The sequence below is a fragment of the Puma concolor genome, chromosome D1 (assembly GCF_028749965.1).
Source record: "Puma concolor isolate L17-30 chromosome D1, mPumCon1.1.hap2, whole genome shotgun sequence".
Classification (NCBI taxonomy): Eukaryota; Metazoa; Chordata; class Mammalia; order Carnivora; family Felidae; genus Puma; species Puma concolor.
The window spans coordinates 19873911-19901418 of record NC_141676.1 but is presented as its reverse complement, the minus strand read 5'-3'; the positions used below and the strand labels follow the sequence as shown (position 1 = coordinate 19901418).

Sequence of the window (27508 nt, the reverse complement as noted above, 5' to 3'; positions counted from 1 at the left end):
TTACTGTCTATTATAGTTTAATGTTTCAACCCTGAAGCTCTCCCATCCCTCATTCTACTTTTCTCCCTTTAAGATCAATTTTCTGGATGATGGGAGATCTTTTAAGAACAGAAACGCACCTTTCTGTTTTCCTCTGTTCCCCACCAAGAGCTCCTCGCCAGGCACAATCCTTCAAAGGAGCCCGAGCTAATTTAATCATCATTGCCGCTTTTTGCACCGCCAAGCGTTAGAGGGCGCTAGAATCTCAGACTGTGATTGGCGCTCAATGAAGGCCGCTCCCGGCGCGCAGATCTTTACGTAAACGTTGGGGGCGGAGCCGCCCTGAGCGCGGTGACTGGCGGCGGCACTGGCGGCAGCTGGAGGCGTAATAGTGCGGGTCGCGGGCTTGGAGAAGTTAAGAGGCGGCGGTGGCGCCGGGGACGACGACGACAGTAGGAGCGGGCCCTGGGCTTGTCGCTCACCATGCCGACCGTAGAAGAGCTTTATCGCAACTATGGCATCCTAGCCGACGCTACGGAGCAAGTTGGCCAGGTAAGTCCCCGAGAGGCCTGCAGGGCCCGGCGCTCCGCGGCCTCTCGAAGGCGCTCCCCGGGCCGGGCGGGGGCTCCTGCTTCGCCCTCCCGCGGACTCCCAGCGGCGCCCGCTGTTTGGTCTCGATGGGCCCCAGTGGGAGTGTAGACGCCCGCTTCGCCGGGGAGAGCGCGGGTCCCCGTCCCAGGTTATTTCTCTGCCTCCCTTGACCAGCCTTTTCTCACCGTGGCGTTTCCTAACTCAGCCTCGCCAGCCCCCCGTTAATTGTCGTCCCGAGCCTTGCCCCGCATATTGCTTTAAGTCTTTCTTCTTTGCGGTGGACTTCAGCCCGTCGGAAGATTAAGATTGAGAGTTCTCGAGAGGTCAGAAATGTCTTTCTCGAAGCAAAACAAACAAACAAAAAACTTGCTATTAATTTAGGAAGAGTGTTTAGCGGACAGAAGTTTGTGAAAACAGAAGAGGGGCCCTTTTACCCAGATTTTAACAAGGACTTACGATTTCGTTTATTCAGTACATTTTTGAGCGCCAGGTGCTGTGCCGGGCGCTGGAGGTACAAGACAGAAAGTTACTGGTGCTCTCCGGAATGTATCTTTAGTGAGGGGGACTACCGATAAATAAGAAAGAAAGGTCTGCCACCACCACCCCCCCCCCCCCACTGAAAAGTGTAGTACAGAAAATATAACAGAATCGTGCAGTGGCAGTGGGGAGGGGCGGGAAAGAGTGCAGCTTTAAATAGAGTTGTCTGGCAAGAGCTCTCCGCAGTGTTTGCCTCAAGACACACAGTTTCCGCAGTGTTGAATTTTTATGCAGGCTTCTTTGTGAGTTTTCAAGTACTGGAGTACATTGAACTTAAGGAGTTGGGGGTTGTGTGTGTGTTTTCTTAGGAAAAGAACCAGGCTCTCCCAGAAGTAATCTTGGTCATTGTCGTTAGAAATTCTATGCGTATCTTTTCAGTACTTAGAACTTAATGTTATTCATCTGCTTACCCATCCCATGGAGTAAGAAGTGGAAGATCCTGTATATAGTCTACTAACGTTATCAAGGCTGTGGCAGCCCCTCCCAACCCCTTTTTCTGGACATGTGTAATTCAGGTAAATCTTTTTAGAGCTAAACAACAATAAAGTTGTGCTGTCAGGACCTTAGTTAATCTTTATCTAGAATTGTAAATTTACCAGTTTGAAGTACTAGATCATTTTCCTTCGGTACATATTTCCATTTCAGTAGCAAATTTTGACATCATCAGTCAGTGAGAAATATACTAACAGTGTGTTGTAGACAAATATAGAGTGGGTGTTAGGTCAATACTGAGGGAGAAATTTTCTACCGGTTAAGACAAGATTGGGAAAACTATGATCAGTCATATTTTGATTTTGTTGTTCCTAGAAAGATGTGGTAGTGAAGATACTCTCATTCATTGTGACGGAGTTGAGGGAGATTGTAGCAAATTGTTGTCCCAAAAACTGATTTTGTTGCAGATCAGCAGAGGAGATGGGGTAAAACCTACAACAGTGATTCTCAGTTTGTAGATGCTGCTCTCCCAAAGAGGTATATCAGGAATTTTTTAGGGAAACTTAGAAACTATATACACAGTCCAGTCCCGTTCCCCCAGCCTCATTCTTTGCTGGTAGCAAACAGTTGACCGCCATCTACTATGCTAGGGCAAACAGAAGTCAAACTGGAATTTATATATTCGCTGTGAATGACTGAGAGTTGCTCACATTTTTCTCTTAATGCCATCTTTAATCTCTTAAATATATGTACATATTTATTTATTTTGAGAGACAGCACATGGGGAGGTGGGGGCCAGGGGCAGAGAGATAGAATCCCAAGCAGGCTCTGTGCTCACAGCACAGGCTTGATCACCTGACATGTGGCTTGATCCCAGGAACGGTGAGGTCATGACCTGAACTGAAATCAAGAGTCAGACCCTTAACCAAATGAGCCACCCAGGCGCCCCTAATGTCATCTGTAGTTTTAAATACCAGGTAAGATTGAGAGTTCTCCCTCAAGAGGTCAAAAATGTCTTTCTCAAAGTAAAAATCTGCTTTTAATTTAGGAAGAGTGCTTAGGAGACAGAAGTTTGTGAAAAACAGAAGAGGGTTTTTTTTTTTTCATGCAGACTTTAATGAAGGCCCACAGTCTCATTTATTCAGTACATTTTTTCAGTGCCTACCATGTACCAAAAACACTGTGCCAGGTGCTAAAATTTTAGCAGGATTCCTTAGCACAGTGGGAGCTCAGTACCTTCATGACACTGTAGTGACAGCTGTCAGGCAGCTATTTGAGACGAAAAGCCCTGTGCATAATTAGGTGTAGGGATTTTCTCAGCCTCAAATAGTGAATTCTGGAAGGACTGAAGCTCGACTGAACCATAATGGCTACTAAGTCTGCTCTACTGTATAATAACTTCAACCTTTAGAGAAAATTCCTAAAACTTCTCACCAAAAAAGATAGTGGGTTTCACGACCCTGCATGTGAATTTTAACTAAAAGCAAGAGGCAACTTAATGGAAGGAACACCACTGACAGTTCTTTAAGGAGAGAAAGTCTTTACATTCTTAATGTAGCAAAGCCTGACTTTCATGTTAACTTAGGAGGTTTACAGTCAAGGGTTAAGGTATCCTGGCAGGTACCTATGTGGACATTTCTGAGACCATATATGAGTTTTTAGTCTAGAACTTCCTTCTAACATTTATGTTCGGTTTCATCCTTTGCCAAAGAGCTGAGAACCATAGTTGCTTTTGCTGCTGCCGCTGAGGGGAGTACCCTCTTCTCTACTGTCAGAGAGTAATGCTCTCTGAATACATCAGGAAAAACACAAGTCCTCCGAGGTTTTCAGCTAATTTTCTCCAAACAGATTATTCTCTTGATGAACCTCCTTGGCACTGTGTATTCATTTATAGTACTTCATATTTGTATTTTATTTCATGTGAGGGCTTTTCTTATTCCCTTATTAAATTATAAAGTCTTGAGGTTAAGGGTTAAATTGTCTTTTTTTTTTTTTCTCCTTGCACTGTACCTTCTACTTCAGTAGACATTTTTTCTTTAAAGTTGAAGAAATACATTAAAAGAGAGAACAGATCTAATTAATTGTATATAACTGTATAATTATATTAATAAAGTTAATAATTATACAACTAATATATGTCCTACAATCACATATAAATGTAATTATTGTTATGTGTGTATATATACATGAAACAAAAACCTGTTTACAAGGATTATCTCTTGGGAATGGAGGTGAGAACTGTATACACTCACACATCATATATGTGAACCATGAGCATGTGTTTTCTAATAAGCAAACTTCAAGTGAGAAATTCTAAGTGATGTATTATTTAACACCTGAAAACATTTCCCTCCTTTTTTGTACCTGCTATTCAGCTTCCCTTCCCCCCACTCTGCCTCTGCTGCTCCTTCAGGTCTCCTTGCTCTGCTGAGTGTTCCTCTACCTCCCTAACCCCCTTTCCACAGTGCTCTGGCCATAATAAAGTAAGGTGTTGTCCATTAGTATTTTACATTTGTTTCTAATTTTTCCGAATTTACTTAATTTTTAAATGTAGATATTTAGTTTTGTATTATGTAGTCAAAAACTTTTTTAAGTTAAAAAAAATACCAAATATCTGTGAAGGGACTGGGGCGGTTAGGCTGAGCTAATAAGATCAATATAATGCCTGAACCCTGATTTCTCCTTTGTTCTCTTAAACGGGAGTACACTGGCTCTACAGAGTGGAAAAGCATAAGCTTGATTGACTTTTATTTCATGAAATACCACTCTTTTGGTGCCTTTTTCCCCTATGATTAAGCTAAAAAACACAGACCAAGTTCATACTCCTTCAAAAATCTGTAAAAAGTTGGGTGATGACAGATGGTGACTACACCTATTGTCATGAGCATTGAGTGATACGTAGAATTGTCGAATCACTGTGTTGTACATCTGTCTGTCAACTATACTTCAATAAGAAAGTGTTAATTTTGTGTTACAAACTAGATTTATTCATTGAGGAAGAAGTAATAATATAGCTTTGCATATCCATTTTATTTTTATGTCATACTTGAGAAATATGTTTGTTGAAACTATAAACTTCTCTAAAATAATTCTTTCTTGCTTAGAAGCTGCATCCTGGTCCCAAACAAATATGGCTTTACCTGGCATGTAACTGATCACTTACATATATTGGTTGTGTTTTGACAATCACTATCACAGACTTTTTATTTTAGAAGGTATATGCTGAATGTGGGTCTACCTGTAGCCTTTTATTTTTACTTGAAAATATTGTAGTTTGCTTTTTTTTTTTTTTTTTAATTTTTTTTCCAACATTTATTTATTTTTGGGACAGAGAGAGACAGAGCATGAACAGGGGAGGGGCAGAGAGAGAGAGACACAGAATCGGAAACAGGCTCCAGGCTCTGAGCCATCAGCCCAGAGCCCGACGCGGGGCTCGAACTCACGGACCGCGAGATTGTGACCTGGCTGAAGTCGGACGCTTAACCGACTGCGCCACCCAGGCGCCCCTAGTTTGCTTTTTTTTAATTGTATATTAAAGGCATACACAAATGGTTTTAGGAATGTGTTCAAACATTTACAATTAAAACTTGTTAGTATCACAGTTATCTAGCAGAACTATGCAGTTGTAGTGGAAGAGAAAAAATAAGCCATGGTGTGTAGTACTTGGAATACTTTATTATGGTTACATTCCACCTGTCACTAAATCACTGCGATCACTGAGAACATCGCTTCTATTGTGTTTCCTACTTTGAAAACCAGAAGTAATAACTACTTTAGGGAGATTCTGTAAAAAGTCTTGTTCCTATGCTACAGTTAAAAGACAAAGAGCTGGCAGTAGAACATTTTATTTTGTATTACATAAAGGGTAATGAGTTTGAAGTCTATTAGTAACGTTTATAGAAATTATTTGATATGGGGCGCCTGGGTGGCTCAGTCGGTTAAGCGACCGCCTTCAGTTCAGGTCGTGATCTCACAGTCCATGAGTTCGAGCCCCGCGTCGGGCTCTGTGCTGACAGCTCAGCCTGGAGCCTGCTTTGGATTCTGTGTTTCCCTCTCTCTCTGCCCCTGAGCCGAAGTCAGCTGCTTAACCAACTGAGCCACCCAGGTGCCCCGGTAGATTTGATTTCTAATTTGAATTTGTAAAAATATTTTAACTTTCCAAAGAACTTTCTCTGTTTGGGATGCTGCATCTCCATTAACATGCCTGTATGGAGCCTATATTTAGGACTCAAATTTTGCCTTTGATGGTCCTAAATCTGGCAAACTTTCTTTCTCTCTTGCTTTCTTGACTAAGATCTCAGAACTTAAAGAAGCTTCATATTAGGCACAGATCTTGACTTTAGAGCCTGTCAGAACTGTGTTCAAGTCTGGATCTGCTACTTGTCTAGCTATGAAGCTCTGGGCAAATTATTTCACTTTCTGAGCCTTGGTTTCCTCGTCTGAAAAATAGGCATAGTGGTAACCCACAGTACCCCACTCACGGGTTTACTGTGAGGCATGCACACAAGGCATTTCTCAGTACCTGGTAGGCTTTCAGTAAATGTCGCTAATGATTCCTTTTTATTCTATTCCAGATGCTTTTTTTCCTTGACAAAAGGATGGTTTGAAGTAAGGTTTCTTCATTTAATTTCAGACAATGTAAGGAGTTTCCTCAAAAGGCTTTAGAAGTAAAGCTTTGTTTGAGTTAAAGGAAATTGGACTGTGATACCCTGTAAAAAGTAAGGATGTCAGAACTGTTTAAAACTTTGATTTTATGAAGTCTGTCTAGAAGACATGAGGCAAACCACAGGAATGTGAATGGTAGAGAAGTTAGCCATAATTTTTCAAACCTTTGCAATAAAAAGTATGTAATATACTTTTGAAGTAGTAACTCCTGAAGACTGATTTCGTTCCTGCATTTTATGAGGAAACGAACCTAATTCAGAGAAATTTTTTTTATTTAGGAGTTGGTGTTATGTTTAAGATACTAAAATTTGTCAATCACTTGATGGAATTTTATGTTTTTTAGAACTAATTTTTAGAATTTATGTTTTTTAGAAAGGTGGCAATTTATGAACTTCTAAAGTTACCTAGTATTTTTTGTAGAATATATTAAAACCCGTACCTTTAAAAGATCTAATCGTGACCATAGCCTTTTGACATGAGAACACTTTTAAAAGTCCTTGGGATTCTACTGTACCTTAATAACTTTGTATTTTGCTTTATTTATTTTAACGTAGTATTGTCCATAAAAAAGAGTTACTATAGAACTAAAGTTTATTGGATATTTATTGGCTATTCTACTTTTGAAGGCATGAGGTATCTAAAGCACTTCGAGCATTGCTGTGAACAGAGTAAACACTATGCCATATACGCATTAGGTGTCATTACTATAATGTTTACTGTTGTGCAGTAATTAGAAGTTTTACCCGTATGTCCAAACAGAAGATGTATCTAGAGTCTCAGTGTTTATTACTCTCATTTGCCAGTTTGTTCACTGTCATTTAATAAAAGAACTGGTTTGAAGGCAAGTGTGTCAGGGGGATTGGGAACTTGTTGACTCTTCAATGATGAGTATCTGAGGGAGAGCGCTTCTGAAGTTTTTTGGTTTTTTGTTTTTAATAAGGAAACAAATGAGCTTTGAATGTATTGTTGTAGTAAAAAGTTAAATATGTGACATTAGAATCTGTCTTAATCCAAAATTGACTATCTAGAATGAATTACTGTTTTCATATCATAAAAATATGAGGCTAGGGAAAAAAAAGCTTCCTAACCTTTCTGTTACTGCTTAATTTTCAAGATTGTATTCTCTCCCTATTCACCAAGGTGCTAATTGAAAACATAAGTATGATTATGTAAATGTAACACAATTCTTTGAGAATTCTACAATATTCATTATAGGTTTTAGCCATGATACAGTCACAAGATTGGGGTCAGTAATCACTAGAGTGAAGTTGATGCATCTACAGACTTACTTGCTTTTTCTATTTAAAATTCAAGTTGTCAGTCTCTCTTCCCCAACTGATGAATAATGCGGGGGGGGGGGGGGGGGGCAGGGAAAAAGATGTTAGAAAAGTAGGTGTCCAATTTAAGCAGTAAAACTGCAAAAATAAGTCCAATTTTTTAGCCTGAGTAAAATTTTAGTAATATAAAGCAGACTTGAACAAGTTTGTTTAGCTTCCCATCTTTAAAAAATTGTTTCTTCTGTTTTATTCTTTCTTTCAGCATAAAGATGCCTATCAAGTGATACTAGATGGTGTGAAAGGTGGTACGAAGGAAAAAAGATTAGCAGCTCAGTTTATTCCGAAATTCTTTAAGCATTTTCCAGAATTGGCTGATTCTGCTATCAATGCACAGTTGGACCTCTGTGAGGATGAAGACGTATCAGTAAGTGTATGATTGATGCTTTTCAGTGAGCTTTCAGATGTCTCACTTGCCGTTCTCAGACACTTTCTATGTGTAGCTAATGGAACAGTGTGTTTTGGTGTGATGCCATGCTGAGGCTTAAACCTACATGTGAGAAAATATTTTCTCTCTTTCACCAACTTTCAACTGTGAAAAATGCGTAGAATCACGAAATATTTTGTTTTGCTTATCGTTATCCACTGTAAAAATGGGTTGTGGCTCACATTTTTTCATAGATTGTTATACATTGTGCACATGAAATTAGACTAATGTTAGTTTTTAATCAATTTATACTTGCTTAGATATTTAAAATATTAAGTATTAGATCGTATAGTTTGAACACCCCTAAATCTGGTGCATAGCAGAAAAATAATTGGTCTGTGTAATAATTACATATGATTACTAGAATAAGAAAAAATAGTTTTTCCTTGGAACGGAATTATATTAGCATATCTGGCTGCTGATACAGATTCCTAAGAACTTTCAACTATTACCTCCTGGCTTTTCAGATGCAGTTAGTGAATCGCCAACATTCCATGCACAATTTGCTACATATAACTCCTCCATTTTTTTTAAACTATGCCCCCCCCCCCCCAAAATACAAATAAAACTTAAAGTAATAAACAAGCCAAGACCACATATTTGGAATTAAGTACGTAGTATATATTCACAAATGTTGTGTTAAGTAGTCAATAGGGAAATGTTAAAGTAAATAGAGGTACTGGATATGACTTTGCCTCTCCAGGGTACTGCAGTATATGCCCAAAGGTAGTAAAAATGCAACAGTTAACATGTAATCAGTGTATAAACTGTTGTTTATGATCTCAGATCTGTCTGCTCCAGTCAGTTAATTGTACTTAGCATCCCTTTTCACCACATTTTGTTTTAGTGATTCTGTGAAGCTCGAATATTAAATTGGAGCAAATTATTTCTAAAACTGCAAGAAGCCTCATGTTTTATATTTTGGTGACTCATGCCCCTAATTATGGTTTCTCTCCAGTTTTAGTTTTCTTTAAAGATTGGGGTTGTTGTTTTTATTGATGATAGTACTTGGTTAATTTTTTTGTTTGAAATCATATTCAGATTCGACGGCAAGCAATTAAAGAGCTGCCTCAGTTTGCCACCGGAGAAAATCTTCCCAGAGTGGCAGATATACTAACCCAACTTCTGCAGACAGGTAAGAAATTTTATTATTACCCTCTTATCTAAATGTAACTTCCCTTTGAAATTTAGCTTTTTTGTTTTCCTTTTTGGCTGAAGGTACTACTTTTGATAGAAATTAAAATTCTTCTTTTCATTCAGTAGTTTGAAGCTTATTGTGATTATCTAATTCCTGGTGTTGTTTTGTTTTTAATTCTGTTCATAAAGACATAGTGACTGGATTCTTTTGGGAATTTTGATGCATTGTGATTTTTTGCCCCAGTTTTCCTGTAGCTTTTTAATTGTACTATCTTAATGTAAAAGCTTTCCTGGTGTGAGATCAGGTTTTTCTACCTTTATAGGGAAGATGTATTTTCTTGGTAGTTGAGAAGAATGCTTAGTTACATGTCTCCTCTCAATGTAATCTGTGAGAAACTACGTTGAATCTTAGGTTTGAAAATGCAGCAAATATTTTTCATTCCTTTTATACATTGTAGTATTTTTTCTCCATCCAGATGATTCTGCGGAATTTAACTTAGTGAACAATGCCCTGTTAAGTATATTTAAGATGGATGCAAAAGGTAAGCCCACCACTTGTTCTGAATTGTGCTTGATGTGTTAAAAAAAAAAAAAAAAAAAAAAGTTGGAGAGCGTGGCATTCCTTATTAAGGATAAAATCAGATTCATCCAGAGATCTATTTCATAAAAGTTCTGAGTGTTCTTTAAAAAAGCTGCTTAGCACAAGATATTTGTGACGTGAAAAACCTAGCAGAAGTAATTGCAAAAACACATCAGACTTTTCCATTAGAAATCTGTTGGGTGCTTGGTGGCTTAGGCAGTTAAGTTGTCCGACTTCATCTCAGGTCTTGATCTCATGGTTTGTGGGTTCAAGCCTCGTGTCGGGCTCTTCGTTGACAGTGCAGAGCCTGCTTGGGATTCTCTCTCTCTCTTTCTCCCTCTCTTTCTCTCTCAAAAATAAATTAATACATAAAATTTAAAAAGTTGTTGAAAACTCCCTTTGCCACATTAAAGAAATTCTCCAAAATGCCTGGGTTTATTATTAATGATTATAAAGTCATTCTTTTTTTTTTTTTTTTTTTTTTTTTAATGTTTATTTTTGAAAGAGAGAGAGAGTGTACACACAAGTCGGGTAGGGCCAGAGAAAGAGGGAGACACAGAAACTGAAGCAGGCTTCAGGCTCTGAACTGTCAGCACAGAGCCTGACACCGGGCTCGAACCCACGAACCATGAGAATATGACCTGAGCCAAAGTCGGATGCTCAACCAACTGAGCCACTCAGGAGCCCCCAGAAAAGAAAGTCATTCTTAAACGGATTCTGAGTCCATGAACAAAGCATCTGATTACTGTTACGGTTGGGGCTATAGAAATTTCAAACTAATTTAGCCAAAAACAGTCATATTCAGGATGCTTATTAACTCACTGGAAAATAAATACTGTTAAATGAGTTAAACAGAGAAACTTCATTACAATATAGAATTGATTTGCTACACACAACTATTTTGTTTTGCAGGGACTTTAGGTGGCTTGTTTAGCCAAATACTTCAGGGAGAGGACATTGTTAGAGAACGAGCAATCAAATTCCTTTCTACAAAACTTAAGACTTTACCAGATGAGGTTTTAACAAAGGAAGTAGAGGAACTTATACTAACTGAATCCAAAAAGGTAAGCTTCAGTCATCATTTAACAGGACTCCTGTAAAGCAAAAGAACATATTTCAAATTGTAGTATTCATTAATGTCTGTAGCTTTTGTATAAAATGATACATCCCATTAGAACCACTAAAGAATGTCAAGCTTTTCTTATATTGTATTTTGCACTTTGGTCACCAGTAATGATGAATTGGCATATTGATTTAAAGGGATGTGATCACATTTAAATCTTTCATGGGGTATCCTCAAAATTTATGCATTCTTCAGGACTCTGTACAAGTAATTTCTTTCAGGAAATTTTACCCAATTTTTACCCCCTCCCCAATTTTAGGATCTTCTCCTCTAGTGTTCTGGATCATTTCAAAATGAAAGTGAAACACATTGAAGTGCCTGTTTTCTCATCTTACCCCATGACACTGTAAGCTCAGGAGACCATGTTTATTTGTGCTCCCAGCGTCTAGCATAGTTAGAGACGCTAAGATTCACAAGATGTGTCACAGCTAACTTTGCACTCATAAAGTGCCAAAGTTTGGAGATCATTATTTTTATATATATGTTGAGGAAAATTCAAATTTTTCTCTAACAGCACCACTCCCTTGCTTACTGATGAGATTTCTTCAGTGAGAGCGAAAGGAGCAGCTCTCCAGCTGGGAATATCAGTATCTGCTCCAGCTAGTAATCTGGTGGAGTATGTAAGGATTGCTTGTTTCTTCAGTCAGTGAACATAAAGACTTAGACCCACTCATATGGAGCACTCAAGACTTGCATGGTCTCAGATTTTGTATACAGTTGCCATATTAATGTGAGCGAGCTGCTTATATTTATTTTTAAAGATTTTATTTTTTCAAGTAATCTCTACACCCAGAATGGGGCTCAAACTTACAACCCCAAGATCAAGAGTCGCATGCTCTACTGGCTGAGCCAGCCAGGTGCGCCAAGCTGCTTTTAAATTCAGGAAACTGAATCTGATTTGACAGCTGACTATAGAATTTTCAGGGTTTTTTTCCCTCTTACCACCCCACCCCCTGCCCCGGTGAAGAGCCTTTTTAGATATTCTTTTCTTAGCTATTCTCCTATGAAATTTTAATGCCACAGATATACTATATCTATTTATGCACTGTTTGTATATCTGTGCTTTGTACATAAAGAAGAAAAATTTTCCGAGAACCACATTTTGCCCCTCTGGAGACAGTGTTGTGCCCTGTTGAGAATGCATGATGTATTCTAAAGCTAAATTTGACTGAAGCTAGAAGCTGTCCTCTCATCAGTATTTCAGAAATACTAGCAATCCAACTTTAGGAACTGAAATAAATTTGCTACAGTTTCAATATTGATCTTTCTTTCCCATTCAAGTGATAACAATACTGTTATTCTGAATTGTCTCTTTGCAGGTCCTAGAAGATGTTACTGGTGAAGAATTTGTCCTGTTTATGAAGATACTATCTGGGTTAAAAAGCTTACAGACAGTGAGTGGAAGACAGCAACTCGTAGAGTTGGTGGCTGAACAGGCTGACCTGGAACAAACCTTCAATCCCTCCGATCCTGACTGTGTGGACAGGCTCTTACAGTGCACTCGGCAGGCAGTACCCCTCTTCTCTGTGAGCTCTTTGTTTTACATAGTTGATATTTTGATTACTCTATTAGCGTATATTTCTATGGATTCTCACTTGAGGGTTCTCCTCAAACCTTTGCATATAAGTAGTAACAGTGGAGTGAATATTTACTGGGTGGGGTTGATGAGAGCCCCGAACACCCAGAAATTTCTTTAAAGTCTTGCTTAGAGACTTTTTAAAGGTCGAGAGCATTTTGTGTCTTAATTTATGGTTTGGCTGAGTTTCTAAACCATTTGGTTTAGTAATTTAGCTTTTTTTTTTTCTTAAATTTTGTAACAGATTGTTGTTATAGGTAAATACGCTCTTTATCTCTGGCTTTGTGCTTCTCTGCTCATGAGTCTTCTAGGATGTGCATAGAGTAGTTTGAAAAACACAATTTAAAGGACTCTTCCTTTTTTGCAAAATGTACAGTCTGAAATTCAACACTAAAATATCCCCTAAAATTTGACCTGAGCATTAAGGAAGAGTTTGAAAGTCTGCAGATGTCCCAGTGCTCCAGATGACTTGGTTACGAAGTGTGTATTGTCACAAGGTTATTCCTGGAGTGCTCTGGGGTGTGCACTGTGTTGTAACTACACTGCTTGATGCTGTGGTGCTCAGCATTTTTTGAATGACATTCTGTTATTACATTTGAAGGAATATTCCCCCCTTTCTTTGACAACTCCGTGTTCTTTGTATTTTTGCAGAAAAATGTGCATTCCACAAGGTTTGTGACTTATTTCTGTGAGCAGGTTCTCCCTAACCTCAGTTCCTTGACTACCCCAGTGGAGGGCCTCGATATACAGTTGGAGGTAGGAGAAAATGTCTGCTGTTAGTACTGAAAAGACATTCTCATATTCTAACATAAATATAAACCACTAACTTCGAGATCTGATTTCTAAGAGAGTAAAGTTGTGATGGCTAGCTAGTAATCTATACCAGGATTAATCACTTAGGAATGCTTTATGGATTTAATGAAAGTTTGCTGCATTGGGAAAGCACTGCCTATAATGTTCATGATACTCTCTATCTTTGTAGCCTTAATACTTTTAAATAAGGTATTTAATTCATGATTGCTCCTCTCTGTATCTATAATCGATAGAGCCAGATTTAAACAGACTAACACAAAATATCTTTTATCCCTTCTCCAATATAATTGACAGCTCTCTCTTTTGTATCTCAACTGTAATGTACATTCATATTTTTTTCCCCACAACACATATAACATTTACATTTATTTATCTCTCCACATTTAACTGATGCTTCTCTATATCCCCAGAATGTGTTGTGGAGTCTGATTCTGGAAGGCACTTAATAGTTGTTGAATTATGCTGAAATAATGGAAATGTATATGCCATTCTCCTCTTAGGTTTTTAGGCTAGAGAACAGTCCTACTGTGTACTGTCACTATCATTTGCTTCAGATGTCCTGGGTTTGGCTTATTAGACTGAGATGGAGTACAAGACAGGTGGAGCCCAAGAATAGTGGCAACTACCAGTGCTTTGAGTTAGTGTCCAGAGACTAAATTTCATAGCAAACAGGGCCCACTCCAAATATTCGTAAGTAATTCTTTGCTGTTAAGAGTTCTTCCTCGGTGTTTCTTCATAGTACAATATTAAGCCGTAACAGAAAGCAGCCTTAAAAGTTACCTAGAATCATTCTTACTTTACAGCCCTTGCCCATTCAAAAAAAATAATGCTAACAGCAGTGAATTGTGTGTTTTAGGTATTGAAACTATTGGCAGAGATGAGTTCATTTTGTGGTGACATGGAAAAACTAGAAACAAATTTAAGGAAACTGTTTGACAAGTTATTGGTAAGAGCTTTTTTCTTTCTTTATGGCGTAGTCAGTATATAGTGTGGTGTAATTTCTAGAGAATCAGCTTTTGAAATTCAGATTAGATAGAATAATTCTAGCAAGTGTTTTTTAGTTGCTCAGGCCACATGTTATCTACTTTTAAAAGAAAATCTTTGACATCTGTTGTTGATATTTTGCATAAAAGATAATACAGGATTTATATAGTAGGTCTTTCTGTTATTCCTTTATCAAAATTTTTTCACATTTGCTCCCGGTCACCATCCAGGTCGCTGCCCAAGGCCAAGTAGCTTTAGCAGCCAGGAAGTAAGGTCATTTAAGTCATAATTGTGGAGAAAATAGGCCACCTGATAAAATCATTATCAGCATCACCAAGTGATTTTCTTGTTGGATGTGAGCAATTGTGTAACTGACACAGTGAGTGATAAACATCAGACCTGTAGTATAAATGGACTCTTCCCACATCCCATGCTCTCTCTATTCCAGACCTGTAACACCTGCTGGGGTGTTATAGCACTCATATTGAATGCCTTTGGCAGTACTTGGAATGTGAGAGTCAAACAGTGTGGGATAATGTTCAGAAAAGATTTTTGGAGTTAGCATAGTAAAGTGATTAAAAACATCAATTTTGTGAGGCACCTGGGTGGCTCGGTTGAGTGTCCAACTCAATTTCAGCTCAGGTCATGATCTCACGATTCCTAAGTTCGAGCCCTGCATCAGGCTCTGTGTTGACATTGTGGAGCCTGCTTGGGATTCTTCCTCTCTCTTTGCCCCTCCCCTGCCTGTGCTCTCTCTGTCTCTCAAAATAAATAAATAACTTAAAAAATATATCAATTTTCAGTGGCGAACTTAGATTGAATCCTGACTCTTCAGCTGACTATTTCATCATAGAAAAATTATCTAAGCTCTCAGAATTTCATTTCCTTCATTATTAGCATAAGTGCCTAATAAATGTTAGCTACTTCATTGTCATCAGTAACAGCAGCAGCTATGACAGGTTAACATGGAGAGTTGACAGGCTGGATCATTGATCTAATAGGTAAAAGGGATATCTTACCTAAATTTCTGATGTTGGCAGTTTTTAACACTTCATGCCTTAAAAGGGTGCAGCTATGACAGGTTAACATGGAGAGTTGACAAGCTGGATCATTGATCTAAAAGGTAAAAGGGACATCTTAACCTAAATTTTTGATCTTGGCAGTTTTTAATGCTTCATGCCTTAAAAGCATGCCCTTCATTTACCTCATTATATGTTAATAATTAGAGCATTTCCAGTAGATTGCAAACATCTTTGTATTTCCATCTCTTAGGAATACATGCCTCTCCCTCCGGAAGAAGCAGAAAACGGGGAGAATGCTGGTAATGAAGAACCCAAGCTACAGTTCAGTTATGTGGAGTGTTTGTTGTACAGCTTCCACCAGTTGGGCCGAAAACTTCCAGATTTCTTAACAGCCAAATTGAATGCAGAAAAGCTCAAAGATTTCAAAATTAGGTGATGTATGATTGAAGTGGTCCAATCCCTGGCAAAAATGATAGCTATCTTGACACTCCCTTGGTTTTGTTTTTGTTTTACAAGAGTTCTCTCTCCACCCTGCTTTACCCCAGTAGAACAAAATGGAAGATCCACAAAACAGGAATGTATACAAACCGGTGGCATAACATATCCACATAGGAGGAAAGAACTTTTTCTAAAACGGACTCTAGGTCTCCTTACTTGCTTTATGATCCCCAGCAGATTCCCAGTCTCTCTAACTGCCCACATTTTCCTCAGCAGTTACATTAAATGATAAAGCACCTGCCTTGTGGAGTTGTGGGAATATTAGACAGTGAATGGAAACCTTGGCACACGCGGGTACCCCATAACCTGGAGCTGCTATTGTTGATGTCTTAGAGTGTTCTGGAGGAGCACCACCGGAGAAATCATAAGTGATTATCATGAAGACACTTTGTATTGAATCATTTTATTAACAGCTTCACATCTTATAATTTGAAATGCTTGTCCACTGTATCATGTTACTGTCCTCTACTCTTGGGTAAGGCAGAGGTTTAGTACTTGGTGAAGCATTTGAGAAGCAGCAGCATGTTAAGAAATTACTCCGAAAATTAAATAATGCCAAGTTGTTAAGTGGAGTTCCTAGAAGTCAGCAGGTGGGGCTACGTACTGCCTCTCTCCATGTATTTGGGAACAAACTTGAAAAGGGAGTTACTTAGGACCCTTTGAGATTTACATGAGCTTGTAATAAATTCTCAGATCTGCAGTTTTGTTATACTTTTAACTGGACCTTGAGGTCTAAACAGGTCAAACACTGTCCCTTGTTTGCAGATAAAAACATAGAGATTAAGTGATTTGTCTAAGGTCACTTGACCTTCAGTTGGCCAGTGAAAGAGTAGAACCCAGGCCACCTGATCCTAATCCATGCTCCTGAATGGTTCACTGACCATGCCTTGCAGGTAACATAAAGAGCACAGTGCTACAAATCTTACTCTTGCCAGGTTGAGTGTGGATTTATTACCATTTTTGATAAAGGAGGACTGCTTTTATTTCACTTATTTATGTATTTCTTGGGATCATGTATTGATAACTTAAAAATTAGCTATAGTGTAAGATTCTATGAATTTAAAAACAAAGTTGAAGTTGTGATTTGCTAATTAACCAGTACTTCTTTATTTAGGCTGCAGTACTTTGCCCGGGGTCTGCAGGTTTATATCAGACAACTTCGCTTGGCTCTGCAGGGTAAAACAGGCGAAGCCTTAAAAACAGAAGAGGTAAGAAGAGTGGATCACATCTTATAAGGAAATTTTTTTATTATACCCAGAATGTATTACAAATTCAGGCTCAGGGGCACCTGGGTGGCCTAGTCGGTTGAGCATCTGACTCTATTTTGGCTCCGGTCATGATCCCAGGGTCGTGGGATTGAGCCTCGCGTTAGGCTCTGCTTAAGATCCTGTCTCTCTCCCCTCTGCCCTGCATGCGCGCGCGCGCACACACACACACACACGCTCTCTAAAAAAAAAAAATTCAGACTCAATTCATATGTTGAAATGTAACAGGTAATACAAGTCTATGTTGAAGATCCCATGTTAGAAGATTGTCTGCAGATTCACTTATTTACTAAGTTATATTTTCATATGTTTATCCTTGTTGAAATGTTTTGTTGAACGTTTCCAAGTTTGTGAACAGTGCTACCAAACTTAGATACATACCAGTCTTTTGCTAGGGTCTCATTAGCACATTTTGTTCAAATATTTGATTGACATTTGTGATATTTAAAATTTTACCTTTTTGATAACCAAATATCAATTTACATTGAAAAAAAGATTAAATTGCCAGTTCTACCCCAGACTGTATGTGTATGTGGCGGGGATTTTTGGATTTCTCTGATTTCACCTATTTTGATAAATCTTCACCCCAATCCTAATGAAATATTTTAAGTTTTCATTATGTTTTCATCTAACTTAAACTGATGATTTTTAAAACAACTCCTGTGCACATATGACCTGCCCCTCACTCATTTTTTCAGATAAATGGTAGAAAACACTTCAGTGTTCTAACCTATAAAGGGAATATAAAGATTATTTGCTTTCTTTGCCATCTCTGCACTGGTTTAGGTTAAAAAAAAACAGGAATGAGAAGAAATGATTCTGAAAGAGAATTGCTCTAGTTCTATATGGGAATGGAATATACATCATGAAAGTTATTGGCACTTTAATTTTGTTTTCCTTTTGCAGAACAAGATTAAAGTTGTTGCATTGAAAATAACCAATAATATCAATGTTTTAATCAAGGTAAGTCTTCCTTTCTTACCCAGTCCTCCACTAGAAAGCTAGTGCAAGAGGTTTTATCCATCTGTCTTTAGGTCTATTATGGTACACTGTTAAAGGGAAATGCCATTGTATTCTAGATATTTGGCCTTTTAAAACTTTACGCTTTTTACAATACCAAGTGACATTTCTATAACTATTATGAAGTCATACATCGTTTTATTTTTTTTTTTTAATTTTTTTTTTTTTTTTTTTTTAACGTTTATTTATTTTTGAGACAGACAGAGACAGAGCATGAACGGGGGAGGGGCAGAGAGAGAGGGAGACACAGAACTGGAAGCAGGCTCCAGACTCTGAGCCATCAGCCCAGAGCCCGACGCGGGGCTCGAACTCACGGACCGTGAGATCGTGACCTGAGCTGAAGTCGGAGGCTTCACCGACTGAGCCACCCAGGCGCCCCTACATCGTTTTATTTAAAAGCTACTGCAGAAAATACTGCAGAGGAAAACGTGCAGATTTTCTCTGGCACAAAGCATTGGAGCAAATACATTTAGATTTAGAAACTTCACTGACTTAAGTTCTGGTGGTCTTAATGTTGTGTCCTTTCACATGGCCAGTAAAATTCTGCTTTGCTTATTCTAAGCATGGACAAGTCTGTGTGGCACCTGAGATGTTTCCCTATGGTTCTTTTCTGTTAACTTATCTATGCAATAAATTGAGAGCTGTCTGTACTGTAGACTAAGGTGTACCTTACCATTAAGCCATAAATACCCTTCAGTCCTATTTACCCTCCCCAAGCATCCATAAACCTAAACAAAAGACAACCTGAGAAAAAAAAAGAATCACAACAAAGTAACCGTCATTTGTTCCTACAAGTTAACTTTCTTGTTAGCCAGCTGGGAAAAAGAAATATTTGTTAACAGAGCACAAACCTGACAGTAACAAATTAAGACTAGTGGTATACCTTAACACCAATCTGGTAAAGATCTCATGGAATAAATACTTTTTTATCAGAGGAGAGGGAAACTTTTCAGAGAAAGCAACAGGGAGACATTGAAGGATGAGTATCATGGTGTCAGCACTCTCATCTCCTAAGGAAATTTTTATAACAGCCACCACTTATTTCGAACCTTAAATACAAATAATAATTTCAAATAGTGAATTCATATATTAAATGTGAGACTTTTGAGAAATAATTTATATACATCTCTGTAAGTTTAAGGTATACAGTATGGTTGGTAGACCTGTATGGTGAAATGATGACCACGGATAGATTCAGCCAACATCCATTTTCTCGTATGGATTACAGCAAAATCCCTTTCTTATGCTAAATCATATGCTAAATTGGTCCAGCTAGAAGTCTCAGGCGTTTTTAATTCAAAGGACTGTACATTGACTAATTCCTTACATTTACCTGGCATGGTGGATTTAAGGTTTATATAGTAGGATGTGGTCTTTTGTAGTATATTTAACTATGGAAGTAAGTCAGTTTACTTTTATCATATTTTACCTACATATAAAATATGTAGGTAAAAAATAAATTAAAAAATGATTTTGACACGTAAAAATCAGAGTAAAGCTGGTAAGAAATGTTAGGTAAAATACTAAGAATAAATATATTTAGAAATGTATCCAAGTTACATGAGGGTATCATGAGGTTAGATTATTTCAGTTCTGGATTGCTTTAACATTTAAATTCAGGAAACATTTGCATTATTACATATTGATAATTTCGTATTTAAATCTTGGGGGTTTTTCCTTCATTGGTAATTTGGAGACATTTAAGAAGAAAAACATGGGGTGCCTGGGTGGCTCAGTCGGTTGGGCGTCCGACTTTGGCTCAGGTCACGATCTCACGGTCCGTGAGTTCGAGCCCCGCGTTGGGCTCTGGGCTGATGGCTCAGAGCCTGGAGCCTGTTTCAGATTTTGTGTCTCCCTCTCTCTGACCCTCCCCCATTCATGCTCTGTCTCTCTCTGTCTCAAAAATAAATGTTAAAAAAAAAAAAAGAAAAACATGATTAGCCAGTCCTTTAGTTTTGTTCTAATTTTGAAATGTATAAAAGTCTGCAAAAGCAAATGCAGGCTGTACCATTTTTTTCCGTGAAAGCACCTTGGTGACTGCCTCTGTGCAAAAGAAGTGCTTATTTATTTACTTTGTTTATTAGAGTTGATACATTTTATTCTAGAACTCAAAATAATCATCATTTAGAAAAGACTTAGCTACAGTTTCTGAAGTGATGTACACAAAATAACATTAATGAAGTGTAATAGATGGAATTTTAAAAAATTGTTTACTTTTTCTGTTGCAGCTTTTTTTAGGTGAGCAAGAAGGATAGATTAAAGTTTCCTCTCCTCAGTTGTGTCTTTAAGATGTCTCCACGTTACTTACCCTCACCACCAAATATGTTACAAATCTTGTCTCATTTTGTCTTTTCAGGATCTCTTCCACATTCCTCCTTCTTATAAAAGCACAGTAACATTATCCTGGAAACCTGTACAGAAGGTGGAAATTGGGTAAGATATATTTAAAAGAGATTTGAGTGTTCTAATATTTATGATTTATAAATATGAAAATCTCTGACTTTGGATATTATATTTATTGTACAAAATGGTACCTTATTAAACAATCTTAGTAAGATGTTAAAATATGACAATTAGAAGCATGACTTAAAATATAAAGTCTGATTGCAGTATAAACTGGTGGAATACATCGCTGGAATGTTCAGGCTTCTCTGTACTCCTGTGGCATAACGAGACTTCTGACAAGTTTTATAAACTGAGTCCCTTGCCTGTATAGTTCTTGAAGCTACATATTCCAGATTATTTTAAAGCCTTGTAAATGCCTTTTGCCATTGTTGCATAATTAAGGCACAGTTAATTTGATGACATCAGAACATTATATCCCTTTTTCTGATGTGACTGTCATCTTTAGGATGTCTTTTGACCAATATGCTAAATTACATGTGTATTAATGGCCTCTGGTAATAGAATTTTTTTTATTGCCCTTCTTACTGTTACAGGCAGAAGAGAGCCAATGAAGATACAACTTCTGGTTCACCACCGAAGAAATCTCCAGCAGGACCAAAAAGGGATGCCAGGCAGATTTATAATCCTCCTAGTGGGAAATATAGCAGCAATTTGAGCAACTTTAATTATGGTGAGCGTTTCCGTTTGGGTACAAGTAATATGAGAAGTTAGGCAGAAATTGTGTTGTACTTGGTTTTACTTATTAATTGTATGTAGTAATATATATAATGGCTCTTTCCAGTGACTTTTCTGAGTTAGCTTGGGGAACTAGAGCTACTGGGGAAACGAGCTACCCCATTCCTTTATAACTCTCTCTTGTAGACTTACTGAATTAACCATACAACACTAAGAACTTGGAAAAGAAAAATATTCCTCTTCTATTCAGAGGAAGGAACCAAAAAAAAGGAAGTTGATATGAACCATCCATTCCTCGTTTTCCTTGTTGTAACTTCAGGGCAAGACATTCTGTGCATTCTCCCTCAAGGGTAGATACAGCTTCTAGCAGATATGATGATATTAATGATCCTTCTTGGACCTTATCTGCCTACTGCTTGTCCTTCCCATCTTCTTAACTACTATGGAAGAAGTCCTAGTAGTGGAGTCAGATGTTAATGTATCACCGGCAAGGAAGATGTGTCCCATTGCGGTCTCTCCCCACTGCCCAGGGTGCAGTCTCCCTGTTAGCTTTAGCCACTGGTGCCAGGAGAGCTTCCCTCTAGTCCATTCTCTCCCAGTGCTGTGGAAGAAGAGCAGTCTGTTCCATATTGACTTGTATCCTCATAGATCCTTTCAAAGAAGAATGGATGAAAACATCACTGAGTCACCTCCTTGTTTAAGAAGACGAATCTTAATAATACTGGCAACCAAATGTAATTAGGATTGGTCTTATTTACCAGTCAGAATTAATTCTTCAGTAATTATCTTTAAAAAAGTACATTGTGAAACATGTAACTCTATAATTGTTTCCAAGGTGAGATAATTCTGACATTAAAGTCTTCCCACAGTAGCTAAATTCCTTTAATACCTGAGCAAACAGCTTACAGAAAGGTGATTTTTTTTAGACTGTGAAATGAACCCTTCTATTTGTCAGACTCTGGCAAATTTAGCGTAGGAAAGATCACTGAACTCTTACTACGTAAATGTGCATCTCTTAGCCTCTTCTCTTACTTGAAAACTAGGGATAACAGAGCTCTTAAAAACTTCAAATAAGAGGGGGAAAATACCCTCAAGAATATTTGTGCAGACATTTTGTAAATGGAAAGGATTCTGTTACTTCATCGCAACAAAGATCGTCTTCTATTGTTTGTATGATTTGTGGTGTCTTTCAGAATTATTCTTAAAATCCACTGTTACCTCAGATACTATCTTCATTTGACTTAAATGAAAGTAATCAAGAGCTATGGCAATACATAGAGAATTGTATTCCTTTTCACTTGGGCAAATGAGTTACTCTTGAGTTGCTTTGAGGATTCTGCCCTGTGAAACTCACTGCCTGTTTGATGGGGAGAATCAGATGACATAATGCATGTGGAAAAGAGATGTGAAAAATGCAGAGCCTTAGATTATGATTTTTTTTTCACTATCAGTGTGAAAAAAGTCTCTGAGTCACTTACAACCTCAGTTGTACCATAGTCCTCAGAGTAATATGGGCAAAACAAGCATTCCTGTTAATTGTGTTTTGTGTCTGGTATTACAGCCCCTGAATGTTCCTAAAGGGGTCAACCTTGTTGTTGGGGTGCTGGTCATAAACAGAACTACAAAGAAACTAAACTCTCATCTTTTTTTAGAAAGTAGTAGCCAAATTTCTGCTAGCATTTTAGATTTCAAGAGTTGAATGTTAACAGGTTATAGGTATTCTCATAGTAGCAATTTCAAGAGTTTTCTTGGCTTTCTTTCACCCATTCCATTGAAAACAGTTCTTGATACTACAGATGAGATTTGGTGGGCCTATCTACCTCAAGTTTTTTCCCCACCTTTTTTATGTCCTTCCCTTAGGGAACTGAAAAAAGAAGCATGTTGTATTTTTTTTTTTTTTCTGGGATGTCACTGTTGCCTCAGAATTGGAGGGGAGAACATGTTTTATTTTCTTAATGCCTTCTAATACATAGTTTGTTAACCACCATAATTCCACTTTCCTGTGTCAGCCACACTCTCGTTTTATTTTTCGAAAGGCTGGTTAGATGGCTTTTTTTTTTTTTAAGTCATGTATGCTGAGGGGTTAGGAAATGGACTCCTTTTGGTTATTAGAGAACCAAGTAGTATTAATACTTATTACCTTATTACATTGAAAGAAATAGGCTGTGATAGGCCTGAACTTGTTCATCATAGAAGAGGAACCAGAATTGCAATTGTTCTTTAAGTCTAGGCAGGAATATGTAGCCATTTTTTTTCCTTATCCAAGTTTATCACTTTACTAACCAAGGTCTCTTATTTGCTTTATAAACATTAACTCAATTCAACTTCTTGGTGCATTTTTTAATCAAATTATTTATAAACACCTGCCCACGTTTGGTTTTCCCTCCTGCACATATTTGCTCTGTAACCTAGAAGTACTAAGCATGATATATTTTGTGACTTGTGTCCTGCATATTTTACATTTTTAGAATGTAAAAATAACTTTTAAATCATAATTGTAGCTGGGAGCAGTGGTTTTTTTAAGTTAGTAATGTAAGCTTGAAACCACTTAAGAAATCATGCAAATGCAGAATGGTGCCTCAGGATAAAGCTCTTCAAAAAAAAAAAAAACACCTTTTTTTTTTTTTTTTTTTTTTTTTGGAGACTCTGAACTGTGTAGAAATGGCTACATCCATTGCAGGTCAAAAAGAAATAGTATAGACAAGATAACCATGTCAAACAATATCTTCATACAATGTATGTAATATCCTCATTAGATACGGCTGAATAACAGAGGGCAAGTAACCTAGTTCTGCACATTAAAATTGATTGAAAAAAGTTGAAAGGGTGAGTTTTAGTAGTCAGTTTACACGGAATAATGATACGTGTGAAGATAATTTCTTAAGTGTGTTGTTAAATTAACTGAGAAATGAAGGTTTTATAATGAGCACGATAGGGGGAAAATGTGCCTACATCTGCGTAGATGAGGCCAAGTCTTAGAAATGCTGGAGTTACAGCATACATAAGGGTTGCTACATAACCTGATGCATTCGTTGCATTTCTGGGAGAGTCTTACTTACCCCCAGACCACCTCTGATTTTCTCAGTATGTTCAGGGAATAACCAACATGGTGGTTTCATTTAAATGGCTTTCAAACGGATCAGCTTAGAAAAATGTGTTGGGGCAGGAAAGATGACTTTGAAACAGATTCCATGCTATTACACATGTAAATGTTGGCTAAGCTGGGGAATGATCCAGTTAGTTTTCTAACTCAGAGTTGCTGGAGGAAAAAAAAGACATCAAAACATTACCCAAATAAGGTATCTATATTTCTAGCCTTAATAGCAAAAAAAAAAAAAAAAATGGATTGCAATATAGATTTAATAGGAATTTTTCAAGCATCCATCCAACATTATGGATCCAAAATGGCAACACCTGGTGGTTTTCATTGCTCCTAACAAGACTGCTGCAGTGAGGAAGTTTGAAGGTTCAGTGAAGAGATTTGATTTCTGGAATTAGAAGTTTGAGACTCATGACTCATTTATGTATAATCTAAAGTCCAACCTTGCTGATAACTTCAATCAGTTTTCTTCACTAGAGGATTCCTTTAAGGACTATTTCTCTGGAACTATAAAAGAGACTAACCAATGAATCAAAGCTCATTCTACTGTATGACACAAGTGACTTGATTTTTTAGCAAGATAAGCTTAATTTACATTAATAATCTGAATACTGTATACAAATCACCTTTTGGGCAGCTCATGTTAGCTGATAAAGTAGTGAGAAAAGCTGTTGGCATTTATATCAGCATTTTTGTGAGTCCAGGTGCTTGAAATACCGCAACCAAAACAAATTGCCTGTCCACTGCATTTCAAAGGTACATTTTTCAGTCTAGGTTAATTTGTCAAAATTGATCATTGATAATTTAAGCTATTTTGTTTGCACTCATGGCACTAGCTTTTGAAGGCCAGTGGCATTTTTGTTAATTCCATATTAAGTATAGAATTTTTAATAGTTTAATTATCTTCAGTAGTGATAGGCACACCAATAACTAAGAAATGTAGTTACAACGTTATCACTTTGAAATATCTAGTTTTTGGGTACATTTAACTGAGTACCTACTTTGGATAGATTTGGCACCTTGCCATCGTGCATTAGTATGTATGTTGCTCTGGTTTATGTACACATTGAATTTGTAGACGAGCAGAATACCAGCGCTGCTTTTATAGAGTCTGCTGCTACACGCAGAGCTACGAGCTACATTTCTTCTGCATTTGCTGTACCATGAAGTCCTGAGCAAGACCTAAACCCTTGTTCGCTTTTTCGTAGAGCAGAGAGGAGCCTTCAGGGGAAGTAGAGGTGGCCGAGGTTGGGGAGCACGAGGAAATCGTAGTCGGGGAAGACTCTACTGAATAAGACATCACATTCTTCAGCATTGTCATGAGCTTAATATACTTAAATTCTACTACTCATTGGATTGCCGGGGATGTCCCTTTAAAAGGACTGCTGCCTTCAGCTAAAAACTTAATGTTCTTTATACCTTTGTATGTATGATCTACTTTTGTAACAGACCATGGTTGTGTCCAAGGTAAAAACCACAGTGATATTTTTGGATGCTTTGTTCACAATCTTGACTTGTTTTTGCAATATCATTATTACTCAAAATTCATATTGTGAATCTTTTACTTTTAACATCTTGGTAATTTGTTATTGAAAGCTATTCGAGTCTAAAATGTAATGAAATTCAGTCCATTTCTGGTAACTGGTAAAGATGATCAGTTGAAAGTTTACGGATTTCCTCTACCCTCTGTCTTTTTTTTTTCTTTTGCCCAATATATGGAGAAGAATAATGGTCAATCTTAACATTTTATTTTCATTGTTTTTTAAATAAAGCTGCTAGGCATTTCCTACCTAGTGTTATAAAAGCAAAATACTTAACAGCTTTCTTAAAATGTAAAAATGACATTACATTTTTAGGAGGAAGTAAGTTACTTTGCACTGCTTACTTAACTCTTCTCCATATGTTGCGATACTAACTTTTGACTATGGGATCTTACTATTTGAATAGAAATGTGTATGTATAATATACATACATACATAAGCATATATGTGTGTGTGTGTATATATATATATACACACATGCTGTGAAACTTGACTACGCAACATAAATCATTTTTTAAAATTGCTGGAACGGGTAGTCTTTGACACGGTGATGATCCTTTTAAGAATGAATCCATTATTAACTTGTTACCTAGGTTTTCCTCCCAGTAGTGAGGGATTTTGAGTCAGTTGCACTTACATGATTATTGTTATTTAAAACTAAAAATAAACAAAGGCTGCATTTTCAAAGATAAATTTGGAGATCCCTGCTGGAGAAATACAGCCAAAATATTGAATCAGATGTACATATAGGTTTCTACAGGATGAGACAGAATAATTTAGAATTGGGGGATTTAATAACCAGGGCAACCCAGGAAAAGTGACTTGAAAACATGGTGTACCAATAAGTAAGGGATGCTCTCTCGGTTTGCTTTTGCCACTTTCAAGATTTTAACTTCTCAGGTTATTAATCAAAATTATTGTATAAGTTAGCTAATAGAATCTTTAGGTTAAAACAACAGACGGGGGGTTTGTGGAGTGTTTAATGTCATGGGCATTTTTAGTAGCATAGGCCCTTTGCTCTGCATTTGAATGTTTCATATATTTTTGTTCCACAGTTAATCTTCCCTCCCCCAAGTTTGCTATCCAGATTCAATGCCTGAATGACATTTTCTAGTAGTTTGACATATTTTTTGAGGAATAGTTTGTGATTCCAATGCAGGTGTCTTCATTATTGTTACCTCTACATTGGGGAAAAGGCAAAACCCCTTTGTTAGAATTACTGCACATGTTTATGGGAAAAATGTTTTTTTTAAAGACTAGAATGATACAAGTGAGCAAAAGAAGTTGGTCAGCTTGACTATGGAGTGGTGGCAATAATCTCTAAAACATTCCAAAAGACTCTGAGCTGAACCTAAGCTCCCTTGGAATCTGAACAGACATAGGAACAAGGAATTGCATTTGAAAACTGTGACCAGATAGTCTGGACCTCAGAGGCATCAGCCAGTGGCCTAAAGCCATTTCAAGTACAGAAACTATTGGGACTACAGCTATATAAATTTGAACATTAAGTGTAACTTTTCCTCTTTTTCTTTTTTAAAGCATATTTGTAAACTCAAAGCTGAGCAGAAATAACTTTACTTTCTCAAGTTTGACACCGAGTTGATTATGTTCCTTCCTTTGCCACCTCATTGTTCCCTTATCTTTCCTAAGGCAATAGTGCACAACTTAGGTTATTTTTGCTTCAGAAATTGAATGAAAAACTTCATGCCATGAATTTTTTTCTTTTGCAAGACACCTGTTATCACCCTGTTCAAATGTAAATGTTCCCTTATGCTTTTGAAATAAATTTCCTTTTGTAATTTT

General features: G+C 37.4%; 1 protein-coding gene across 2 annotated transcripts; it reads left to right on the top strand.

Moving 5' to 3' along the window:
- Nucleotides 1–323: 323 nt before the first annotated feature.
- Nucleotides 324–27508, top strand: API5 (apoptosis inhibitor 5). 2 transcript variants are annotated; one of them, XM_025928113.2, is made up of 14 exons: nt 324–531; nt 7744–7905; nt 9007–9100; nt 9579–9644; nt 10595–10746; nt 12125–12331; nt 13033–13137; nt 14051–14140; nt 15451–15632; nt 16813–16906; nt 17870–17926; nt 20340–20416; nt 20923–21059; nt 25373–27508. In XM_025928113.2, the coding sequence occupies exons 1-14, from the start codon at nt 463–465 to the stop codon at nt 25453–25455; spliced, it is 1575 nt and encodes a 524-aa protein (XP_025783898.1). In that variant the 5' UTR covers nt 324–462; the 3' UTR covers nt 25456–27508. The 2 variants fall into 2 exon arrangements, with proteins under 2 accessions (XP_025783898.1, XP_025783899.1); XM_025928114.2 differs by having other exon boundaries at nt 325–531; nt 25378–27508.

What these genes read in the sequence shown, in the direction of transcription:
- API5 (XM_025928113.2), top strand. Translation starts at nt 463, where the DNA reads ATGCCGACCGTAGAAGAGCTTTATCGCAACTATGGCATCCTAGCCGAC. An exon ending in GTGAGGATGAAGACGTATCA is followed by an intron (nt 7,906 to 9,006) that starts GTAAGTGTATGA and finishes AATCATATTCAG; the next exon opens with ATTCGACGGCAAGCAATTAA. An exon ending in ATATCAATGTTTTAATCAAG is followed by an intron (nt 17,927 to 20,339) that starts GTAAGTCTTCCT and finishes TTGTCTTTTCAG; the next exon opens with GATCTCTTCCACATTCCTCC.